Source organism: Cherax quadricarinatus, chromosome 75 (assembly GCF_038502225.1).
Source record: "Cherax quadricarinatus isolate ZL_2023a chromosome 75, ASM3850222v1, whole genome shotgun sequence".
NCBI lineage: Eukaryota > Metazoa > Arthropoda > Malacostraca > Decapoda > Parastacidae > Cherax > Cherax quadricarinatus.
In genome coordinates this window covers 21,925,452-21,937,902 of record NC_091366.1, presented here as the reverse complement: position 1 = coordinate 21,937,902, position 12,451 = coordinate 21,925,452, and the positions used below count along the sequence as shown (strand labels likewise).

The 12,451-nt window shown below is 42.5% G+C and overlaps 1 protein-coding gene across 1 annotated transcript; it reads left to right on the top strand.

Moving 5' to 3' along the window:
* The first annotated feature begins 4,123 nt into the window (after nt 1-4,123).
* On the top strand, nt 4,124-9,789 carry LOC138854944 (uncharacterized). The gene is made up of 2 exons (XM_070101091.1): nt 4,124-5,742; nt 9,012-9,789. Exon 1 carries the CDS (start codon nt 4,124-4,126, stop codon nt 5,651-5,653), a length of 1,530 nt encoding a protein of 509 aa, XP_069957192.1. The 3' UTR covers nt 5,654-5,742; nt 9,012-9,789.
* The last annotated feature ends 2,662 nt before the right edge of the window (nt 9,790-12,451 follow it).

Sequence of the window (12,451 nt, the reverse complement as noted above, 5' to 3'; positions counted from 1 at the left end):
GAACTGGAGGCAACACTCTCAGCTTGTCGATCATCGGCAGCTGGGCCCGACGACATTCATATTCGTATGCTACAACATTTACATCAGTCAGCCCTTGCAGTCCTATTACGCCTTTACAATCTTATTTGGTCACAAGGAGTTCTTCCACAGCTGTGGAAATCCGCCATTGTTCTCCCTTTCCGCAAACCAGGCACTACGGGACATGAAACCTCCCACTATCGTCCCATTGCTCTTACCAGTGCAGTTTGCAAAGTAATGGAACGCCTAGTAAATAGACGTTTAGTGTGGTATTTAGAGACACACAACAGTCTCTCCACTCGTCAATATGGCTTTCGTAAGGGACGTTCTACCATAGACCCCTTACTACGCTTGGATACGTATGTTCGTAATGCCTTTGCGAATAACCACTCAGTTATTGCCATATTTTTTGACCTTGAGAAGGCATATGACACAACTTGGAGGTATAATATTTTAGCCCAAGCCCACTCCTTAGGCCTTCGAGGCAATCTACCATCCTTCCTTAAGAACTTTTTAACTGACAGGCATTTCCGTGTTCGGGTTAATAATGTGCTCTCCCCGGACTTTATCCAAGCTGAAGGTGTCCCCCAGGGATGTGTTCTGAGCACAACACTTTTTCTCCTTGCTATTAATGATTTGGCCTCTAGTCTTCCATCAAATATTTGGTCATCACTCTATGTTGATGACTTCGCTATTGCCTGTGCAGGCGCTGACTGTCACCTCCTTACAGTTTCTCTCCAACATGCAGTCGACCGTGTTTCCAATTGGGCCACCACACGTGGGTTTAAATTTTCCAGCACTAAAACCCACCAAATCACTTTCACTAGACGCTCTGTCATCTCCGATCATCCTTTGTACCTCTATGGCTCCCGTATCCCTGAACGTGATACAGTCAAGTTTCTGGGCCTCCTCTTTGATCGTAGGTTATCCTGGAAACCTCACATTACCTCTCTGAAGGCAACTTGTCACAGCCGGCTGAACCTTCTTAAAACCCTTGCTCATCTTTCGTGGGGAGCTGATCGTCGAACCCTCCTTCGCCTACATTCCACCCTTATTTTATCGTAACTTGATTATGGTGACCAGATCTATTCAGCGGCATCTCCTGCTACTCTCTCTTGCCTTAACCCCATTCATCACCAAGGATTACGTTTATGCCTTGGTGCTTTTCGCTCTTCCCCTGTCGAGAGCCTCTATGCAGAAGCGAACGTTCCATCCTTACCCGATCGCCGTGATGCCCATTGCCTGCGCTACTATGTACGCTCTCATGATCTCCGCAATCCTTCCATTTATAGAATGGTCACTGATATTAGTAGACATTCTTTATTTGTTCGCCGCCCCTGTTTACTCCGTCCCTTCTCTCTTCGCCTTCATTCACTCTTGTCTTCTCTTCAACTACCACCTTTCTATGTACATGTAGCATCTCACTTTTCCCTACCCCCCTGGGAAGTTCCAGCTGTTCGAGTCTGTTCTTTCTCCCTCCCTTGCTCGAAAGCCCAACTGTCTACGGTCGCTTCCCGCTCTCTTTTTCTTGACCACTTTCACTCTCATTCTCATGCCATTGCTGTGTACACAGATGGCTCTAAGTCTTCTGACGGCGTAGGATTCGCAGCAGTGTTTCCGGACAGCGTCGTACAAGGGCATTTACTATCTTCGGCTAGTATTTTTACTGCTGAATTATATGCCATCCTTACAGCACTTATCCGTATTGCAACTATGCCTGTGTCATCATTTGTGGTTGTCTCAGACTCCCTTAGTGCTTTACAGGCTATACAAAAATTTGATACACCTCACCCCTTAGTCCTCCGTATCCAACTTTGGCTACGCCGCATCTTTACCAAGCATAAAGATATTGTTTTTTGTTGGGTCCCTGGTCATGTTGACGTACAGGGCAATGAACAGGCAGACACTGCTGCGCGGTCAGCAGTACATGACCTACCAGTTTCTTATAGAGGTATTCCATTTACGGACTATTTTGCTGTAATATCTTCCCACCTTCATACTCGTTGGCAACAACGTTGGTCTACTATGCTCGGCAACAAACTTCAGTCTATTAAACCGAGTATAGGTTACTGGCCGTCTTCTTATCACCAGTGTCGAGGTTGGGAGACTACTCTCTCCCGTCTTCGCATTGGCCATACTCGTCTTACTCATGGATATCTCATGGAGAGGCGTCTTGCTCCTCTCTGTGAGAATTGCCAAGCTCCATTATCAGTCAGCCACATTCTGTTGGACTGCCCACTTTATCAACGAGCACGCAGAATTTACCTCTGTCGTCGTCTTCGCTCCGCTGCTCTCTCTTTACCTTCCCTTCTCGCTGATGGACCCACCTTTCATCCGGACTCTCTCATTGACTTTTTGACAACGACTGACTTACTTCACAAATTCTGATACCTTCAGCCCTTTCTACTTCAATCTCTTGCTACCCTCTACCCCCGTACTATCCCCTGCCCCGCTGTTTTCTGTAACCTGCTGATCATCCCCCCTCCCTTCTGCCATCCAATTCCCTTGCTTCCTTCCCTACCCTGCAGCGCTGTATAGCCCTTGTGGCTTAGCGCTTCTTTTTTTGATTATAATAATAATAATCTACCCACACACTCTTCAAGGGGGGCTCCTTGATGTGGTGAAGAGGCTCTTGGTCTGAGGAATTAAACCTGTTGGTCTCCTTCCTCAGACCGAACCTAATTATCCCCCAATCCTCCCTTCCCTATCCCATTATCCCCATCCTCCCTTTTTCCTTTCCTTCTCCTCCCTGCCCCTCCCTCATTCCCTTCCTCTTTTTGGCCTTTGGGATTCTTCCCACAGGCATGCTAGTTCCTAGATAGGGGGAAGGGTACCAGGGTCCATCTCATTCCATTGAGGTTGTTGGTGGTTGTGTAGTTTGCTGTGGAATCTGGATCATCTGGGGATCTCCTGATCCCTCTCTGGTCTCCCCAGGAGTGGCTTTGGGTGTCTTTCGGGCGATGGGTGTATCTCTGGAGGCCGCCTTTGAGATTCAAAGCATCACAGATCATATTACTGAAAGAAATATCCTAATTGGGGTTAATATGCTCAGGCAAGTCCATTCAAACTGCTGCACAGAAGCCCTTTAAATTTTCCTCAGCAGTGGTGAACACCCCTCCGGATGGATCTAAAAAACTGAACCCACCCTCCACATGAACCAGATACATGATCTATGTCAAGGAAGGCAAATGGGCACTTCTCCGCTCCGTGGAATATTACCCTATTCCAAACTACCATTCCTCCATCCCCCCAAATATTTCTTAAATCACAACTAAAGCTTCGCCTTACCTGGAGTTTACCTGGAGAGGGTTTTGGTGGTCAATACCCCCATGGCCCGGTGTCATGCCCCTATGGTTAACCTTCCTTTAATATTACATTGCGGTTATTTCCTTTAATAGCTAAATTGGAAATGAACGTCCTTGTATTATTAAGACTAATTCTTATTAATAATTATGATTTATGTAACATGGCCATGATAAGTTTAATTGGAGGTATAGTAACCTGCCTGCCGCCCGGTGTGCCGGTGTATAGTTAGCCGTGATGCTCGATGGTTATACCCCCCTTTCCCCCCCCCTTTATGTTCAACTACTCTACTGAGTGTTGGCGAGTCACGTCACGTGACCCACTTTACCTGTATGCTGAAGGTTGAGGGACGAGCAGTGAAGAAGTAGCAGCCAACGAGAACACTCCTGCTCGTCTCTGGTAACTGGCCAAGGTTTATTAGCCGGCCTGGACATATTCTGTTTTATTCTGACTGCTTCCAATTGGGAAACAAGACTTTATACATTAAAGTAATCTCCATTTATATATATATCTAGGATCTCCTCCTAATCGTCTGTTATGAAAGCCTTATGTATATGTTGGATACTATAGAAGAAACATGCATTCTTAACTTATATACGATAATTCGTATATTATTTCTGGCTTTTGTTGTATTATGAATATACTTAATTAAAATTAGGCATTCCGGAGGATCACTATTATTACCCTAACCTCTCTGACCAAAATTGTTATGCTCTAAAAAGAAGGAAATAGTGGTTACAATACTTGGAGTGTAACAAGTGGGGGCCTGTGTCCGGGAGCATAACACTGAATTTCCTTTAAAATGAATGTAGAAATGGCAGAGAGGTTTGAAGATATAACAAAGGAGAGATTACAGAATTTGAAGCTTCAATCTTGTTGGCAATTAGCACGAAGCTTGGGCATAAAATACGACAGGCATTTCACTGCCCAGACAGTCAGATGTATGATACAGAATGTCCTTTTTCCAGATGAGCAGGATCCAGAGACTGAGAATGGAGAAGCAGATATTCCTTCCTTTTTGAATTCTTTTCTACAGACACCCGAGGCCGAAACTACGACGCGAACAACCCCTACTGGAGACGACGGACGAGACCTTCCCGATACTCGGAAACGCTACGCTGCTACAACGACTCCAATTCCATCTCCAAGGACTATATGGGGAACAGAACTCCATCAGGCTAAAGAAACGGTTCCAGGTAAACCCTTTACAGATGTTTTTGAAACAGAACAAGAGGAAATCCTATTGGATGATGAACACGTTCCACCTCAAATCTCTTTAGCCCTTTTGACTACTATTCAATCTAAGGAGAATTTCGAATGTCTAGAACGTATTTTATCGCTTCAAACCTCATTTGTTGAAACCCAGAGAAAGTTAAAAAGGGAGAATTTTGAACGTGAATCTTTGCTTTATGAACGGGAAGTACTGAGGAAGAAAAGAGAATCGAGTAATATGTATACAATCCCTTCATTTGACCTTGGTAAAGCAGCCTCTTTGATGCCTAAATTTACGGAGGATAATTTAGATTCATTTTTTGAAGCATTCGAAAATCAGGCGAAGGTGATGCAATGGCCTCCTAAATATTGGGCTGCTTTAATACATTCATCTTTAATAGGAAAAGCCCAAACCATAACTGCAAACTTACCTTTTGAACAATATTCTGATTATACTCAGGTAAAAGATTGTCTTCTGAAAGCTTATGATTTATTACCTGTTAGTTACTTGAAGATGTTTAGAACTCTGAAGAAATATCCTCAGCAGTCTTGGGTGGACTTTGCCAGGGAAAAGCTCTCTGCTTTCGAGCGTTGGCGTAGGGCCGCGGGAGCCGCCTCAGTCGAGTCACTTTCCCAGCTGATGTTGCATGAAGACCTTTTTAAATATTTTCCAGAGAGGGTTCATACTTATCTTTTGACGTTTCCTACTACTAACTTGTTAGATACTGCTGCCCACGCAGATCACTTTGAAATTTCCCATGCTATAACCACAGAAATGTCTAAGGCCCCGGAAAAGAAATCTACCTCCCAAGGTTTTAGTTCAAGATTGACTGCTAGGAAAGCTCCAGCTGGCGAACCTTTGAAGGTGTATTCAGACAAAAAACAGGTGACAAACGGCTCTTTCTCCAGACAGTATCCTAAAGATCAATTACCACTGTGCCTTTTTTGTAAGAAGTTAGGTCATAGACAGTTCCAGTGTTGGCATAAACAGTGGGAAGATAAAACCCAACCAAGAGGGAGATATCCTACCCAGGTAATAAATTCCTCTCGGAAGTATGAAACTCTGGATGATGTATCTCTACCTTTTCAGGCCTCATCTAGCAGACCGTCTAATAGATGACTTTACCACGACAGTGCTTCAGAAGAAAAGGTCCGAGTAGCTATGGAACCCTACTTTTCCCAGGGGAAGTTCGGACTCTGTAAAGAGAGGTTAGTAAATATCACTACCTTTCGAGATACTGGCAGCTATCTCTCTTTATTAAGATCAAACCTGGTAAAGTTACCTACTAGTAGTGAACCCCGGCTAGACGTATTATTAGAGGCTTACGGAGGCACAATAATAAAGGTCCCTATTATAAGGATTTATGTAGAACTGCCTGGATATGTAGGCTGGATCAATGTGGGACTTTCAGATAAACCTTTTCCCATTGCCGGCGTGGATCTATTAATCGGGAACGAAATTGATCAATTGGAGATACCCAGAGAGCCTCTGGTTTTAGATAATCCTTGTGATGTAAATTATGCCTTAGAAGCCTCTGAGGCAGGGCTAGATTTATTTCCCCTTAATGTGGTCACCAGAGCCATGGCTAAGAACTCTAACAATTTGGATATTCAACAGCCTTTAGAAATGTCCGATGAATTAGGTTTGAACTTCCTGTTTAGCGAAGCAATTCAGTCGAGACCCACAGGTGACAATGTTTTACCAGTCCCTGCGGACCTAGCTAGAAAATGTAATAAAGAAGAATTTCTTATAGCTCTAAAGGACGATAAAAGTTTAACCAATAAGGATAAAGAGGAAGGTTACCTTTTAGATGAAGACGGTTTTCTTTGGAAGAGAAATAATAATGATTTGAGTTCAAAAGGAAACTTGTTAGTGGTGCCATCGTCCTTACGTAATATGGTATTTGAACTAGCACATGATAATCCACTGGGAGGTCATTTAGGGTCTCGTAAGACAGAGAAAAAGATAAGGAAATATTTTTTTTGGCCTCAGATGAGGACTTGTATTGCTGACAAACTACGGAAATGCCACGTTTGTCAAATAATAGGCAAAACGGCGCACAATCCCGCGTCTGCCCCTTTACTTCCAATAAAAAGTCCTGAAGAACCTTTTGAAAGATTAGTTATTGATTGTGTAGGACCGTTGCCCCGCACAAAAAGGGGTAACCAGTATATCTTCACTATCATAGATATGGCAACACGGTATCCTGATGCTATCCCAATGTCCAAAATTAATTCCAGAAATATAGTAAGAGCTTTAATACGCTTCTTTGCTCAAGTAGGCATACCACGTGAAATTCAATCTGACCAAGGTTCTAATTTTACGTCTAAGGTTTTTAAAGAGGCTATGTCTCGATTAGGAGTAAGACAGATCCTCTCTACAGCATATCATCCCCAGTCACAAGGAGTGCTAGAAAGATTCCACCAAACCCTTAAATCTACTTTACGTGCTTACTGTGAGCAATATTCTCGTGAATGGGACGAAGGTTTACCCTTTCTTCTCTTCGCCCTCCGTGAAGCTGAACAAGAAAGTACTAAATACTCTCCATTTGACCTGATTTTTGGACATCAGGTGCGAGGACCCCTAGCCATATTACGAGATTCTTGGATAGGGAAGAGAGGACCTCTTCATCCCAGTCCTCTACTTTGGAAAGAACCTCTCTCCAAATTAAAAAGCTTAGCTGCCCTGAATCTGTCAGAAGCTCAAGCCAAAATGAAGAAATCTTACGACCAAAAGGCTAAATCTCGTTCATTCTCTCCAAATGAATTAGTGCTAGTTAAAAACTTAATTCCAGGACATTCTTTAAAACCTAGATATTTGGGGCCATATGAAATAGTAGACAAAGAAAATGAGGTGAATTATCTGGTCCGTGAACCAGGACGTCGTAAGAAAATTAAGAGGTATCACATAGATAACTTAAAGAAGTACGAGTCTAGCCTTCTCCCTACTATTATTACCTCTATTCAACCTACATCCACTGAAATAAGGAATGACACTGTAAGGGAAGTAAGAGAATTTAGACTACATAATTCTGAAGTTTTAAAACAACTAGACCATTTCCTGGAAGTTCTTCCTACCTCCCAAAAATCTCAAATAAAAGAGTTAATCACTAAATATAACTCCATCTTCAAAGATATCCCTACTCCTTGTACATTGGGTTTCCACGATATTGAATTGTTAAAAGATAGTCCAATAAAGCAATCCCCTTACCGGGTCTCTCCTGCTAAGCAAGAATTAATTCAACAAGAAATAAATACATTACTGGAATATAATTTGATAGAACCCAGTTGGACACCTTGGGCCTCTCCCTGTTTATTGGTCCCAAAACCCGATGGTACCGTACGCCTATGCACGGATTACCGTAAAGTAAATTCAGTCACCAAACCAGATGGGTTTCCATTACCCAGGATTGATGATTTAATAGATGCTGTAGCCGGTGCCAACTTTGTGACCAGATTAGACTTGCTGAGAGGGTATTACCAGGTGCCGTTAACTCCTAGGGCCCAAGAGATTTCCGGGTTCGTAGTTAAGAATGGACTATTTACGTATAAGGTTATGCCTTTCGGCTTGTGTAACGCCGCCTCCTCTTTCCAGAGAATTATGAACATTTTAGTCCAACCCTTAGAAGGTGTAGAGGCATACTTAGACGACCTGGTGGTTTTTAGTGATGACTGGCAGTCTCATTTAGAAAGATTAGAGCAACTACTGAAAGCATTGCAGAAATACAATTTCACTGTAAATTTACAAAAATGTGACTTTGGTAAAGCCCAGATTAAATATCTCGGTTTTAAAATAGGGAAGGGACTAGTAGCCCCCGACCAATTAAAGGTCCAAGCTATTTTAAATTTCCCGACGCCTCAGGACAGGAAAGCCCTCCAACGATTTTTGGGGATGGCTACTTATTACAGGCGTTTTTGCCCAAACTTTGCTCAAGTTGCCTCCCCCCTGACTAGATTGACCAGTCCTAAATATAAATTTAATTGGGACGAGAATTGTGAACAAGCTTTTAAACGTTTAAAACGTTTCCTTTCCTCTGCCCCAGTATTGCGTGCACCCAATTTCCAAATTCCTTTCACCCTCCATGTTGATGCCAGTGATGCAGCAATAGGTGCTGTCTTATTGCAATCCTTCCAAAACGGTAATATTCTACATCCAATATATTATTTTTCCTATAAATTGAAAGAATATCAAAGATCTTATTCAACCATAGAAAAAGAAGCCCTGGCTTTAGTGTTGTCCTTAGAACACTTTGACGTATACCTCGGTTATACTCCTCATGTGATAAATATTTACTCAGACCATAATCCTCTAACTTTCATAAATTCTATGAAATCAAAAAATGTTAGAATATTACGCTGGGCTTTAAGGATCCAACCTTACCGGATCTCCATTTTTCACATAAAGGGTTCGAGCAACGTGTTAGCCGATGCTCTCTCTCGATCCTAATATATGGCCTAACTACGGAAATTCTTTGCAGTCAAGCAGTGTTTCTGGACCAGTTCTAGCAAGTGGATGACTAACCTTGGAATGATGTACCTCCATCCCTATACCAGCTGGTTGGTTTCTTCTACACCATCAGCATCTTAAACGCCGAGATATGTGCTTGTGGGCCGGGGTGTCATGCCCCTATGGTTAACCTTCCTTTAATATTACATTGCGGTTATTTCCTTTAATAGCTAAATTGGAAATGAACGTCCTTGTATTATTAAGACTAATTCTTATTAATAATTATGATTTATGTAACATGGCCATGATAAGTTTAATTGGAGGTATAGTAACCTGCCTGCCGCCCGGTGTGCCGGTGTATAGTTAGCTGTGATGTTCGATGGTTATACCCCCCCTTTCCCCCCCCCTTTATGTTCAACTACTCTACTGAGTGTTGGCGAGTCACGTCACGTGACCCACTTTACCTGTATGCTGAAGGTTGAGGGACGAGCAGTGAAGAAGTAGCAGCCAACGAGAACACTCCTGCTCGTCTCTGGTAACTGGCCAAGGTTTATTAGCCGGCCTGGACATATTCTGTTTTATTCTGACTGCTTCCAATTGGGAAACAAGACTTTATGCATTAAAGTAATCTCCATTTATATATATGTTATATCTAGGATCTCCTCCTAATCGTCTGTTATGAAAGCCTTATGTATATGTTGGATACTATAGAAGAAACATGCATTCTTAACTTATATACGATAATTCGTATATTATTTCTGGCTTTTGTTGTATTATGAATATACTTAATTAAAATTAGGCATTCCGGAGGATCACTATTATTACCCTAACCTCTCTGACCAAAATTGTTATGCTCTAAAAAGAAGGAAATAGTGGTTACAATACTTGGAGTGTAACACCCGGTCTGAGACCAGGCTTCATGGTGGAGCAGGATCTGATCAACCAGGCTGTTATTGCTTGCTGCATGCAAGCTGATGTACGACCCACAGCCCGGTAGGTCAGGTACTGATTTTAGGTGCCTGTCCAGTGCCTTGAAGACAGCCAGGGGTCTATTGGTAATCCCCCTTATCCTTATGTGTGCTGGGGGGCAATTGAACAGTCTTGGGCCCTGGATGCTTAATGTGTTATCTCTCATTGTACTCGTGGCACCCCTGCTTTTCATCGGGGGAATGTTGCATCTCTTGCTGAGTCTTTTGCTTTCATATGGAGTGATTTTCGTGTGCAGGTTTGGTACCAATCCCTCCAGGACCTTCCAAGTGTATATTATCATGTATCTCTCTCACCTGTGTTCGAGGGAATACAGATCAAGAACCTTCAACCATTCCCAGTAGTTTAGGTGCCTTATCACACTTATGTGTGCCATGAAAGTTCTTTGTACACTCTCCAGGTCTGCAATGTCGCCAACCTTGATTGGGGCCATTAGTGTACAGCAGTATTCCAGCCTGGGGAGCGCATGCGATATGAAGAGAATCATCACGGGCTTGGCATCCCTAGTTTTGAAGGTTCTCATTATCCATCCTATCATTTTCCTAGTGGATGAGGCAAATACATTGTTGTGGTCTTTGATGGTGAGATCCTCTGACATTATCACTCCCAGGTCCTTCACATTGCTTTTCCACTCTATTGTATGGTTAGAACTTGTGGTATACCCTGATACATATTTAATTTCTTCAAGTTTTCCATATCTGAGTAGTTGAAATTTCTCCTCATTGAACTTCTTATTTTCTTGAGTGGCCAATTCGAAGATTTGGTTGATGTTCGCTTGGAGTCTCACAGTGTCTTCGATGGTGGTCACTGCCATGGTGATCCAGGTGTCGTTCGCAAAGGAGATGTAAGCTATGGCTTACAGGGATGTAAGCTATGGCTTACAGAGATGTAAGCTATGGCTTACAGAGATGTAAGCTATGGCTTACAAAGATGTGAGCTATGGCTAAGAGATGTAGGCTATGGCTTATATCTCTGTGTATATCAGAAATGAGGATGAGGAATAGAATGGGAGTGAGTACTGTGCCTTGTGGAACAGAACTTCTTACCATGCTCTGCCTGGGACTTTATTCTTTGTGTTCTATTTGTCAGGAAGTTGTAGATCCGTCTACCAACTTTTCCCGTTATTCCTTTAAGCCAAACAGGATTCCTTAAGCTGTAGTGATAACCTAGTCACACAGAGTACTCTTTCACAAATTATTTACGTTACAGCTAACAGTAACGGCCTGGTTGATCAGGCCCTGATTCACCATGAGGCCTGGTCACAGTCCGGGCCATGGGGGCGTTGACCCCATGAACCCTCTCCAGGTACACTCAACGATGGTTCTGTACACCAATCCACTGGTGCAGCTGGTAGTGCTGCTGTTGTCATACAGGGTTATGGCTCTCATAAAGAAATTGGAGCACGCATCAATAACTGGGCCTCTACCCTTCAAACAGAACTGTTTGCCATACTCCTTGCACTCAAATGCATCCATGTATCTAAGGTTGACACTTTAATTTTAACTGATTCTCTGTCATCCATAAATGCTCTCAACTCATTAAGTATCAATTGTGGCATACTTGTGTCAGAAGCCAGACACAGGTATGGTAGGATTGTGGACAGTGGAGTCAGATGCACATACTGTGGATTCCATCTCACATTGGTCTTCATATGCATAATAGAACTGATGAACTGGCTAAGTTGAATGCTTTCAAAGAGGGGATAGATTACAATCTTGGCTTGTCAGTTAGCAGTTTGAGAATAATAATATGAAAAGAACTTCAACTGAATTTTATTGACTTAAGACTCAGGGAGATGGACACCAGTCAGTTCATCTATCATCATTCTATCATGCAGGAGAAGCCACATGTCTATGGTGCATCTTATAAAATAAGCCGACTCTTGGATGTCACTACCGCCCACCTCAGGCTGGGATTAGATTTTGCCACCGAAGTGGCTAGTTTATTGTTCACCCCATATCCATCCTGTGGATGGTAGTGCAAGAGCATGTGGATACACAAAAGGCCTAGGAACTAGGCCCCAATGGGTTAACATGAATGCATATGGATTTATATCTACATATCTATAGTTCACTTATCTGTCACAAGCAAATTTAGGAAATTTGCTTAGTATATCTAGTATCTTATTTTCATTAATAAGATATCTTGACATGTCACATAGGCTATTATACTGTCTGTCTCTGTATTCCTCAATAAGTGGACAATTAAGCACAGTGACCATATGCCTGGTCACATAATTTACATTTAGTTTGATCATCATGTTTGTGTCTCCCAGACTGCCAGAAGTACTTGTAACCAAGCCTAAGCCTGGCCACTACAACATCAGTCAGTCTGTTCACATTGCACGTTGCTCCATAAACATACTTATCTACGTTCATGTTATCATAGTGGGTTAAAGGTCTACTCAGGCTTCTAATTACATTCCTATAACAATCATTTTCATTATTTACTTCTCTCCTAATATTATTCCTAATGCTAGACACA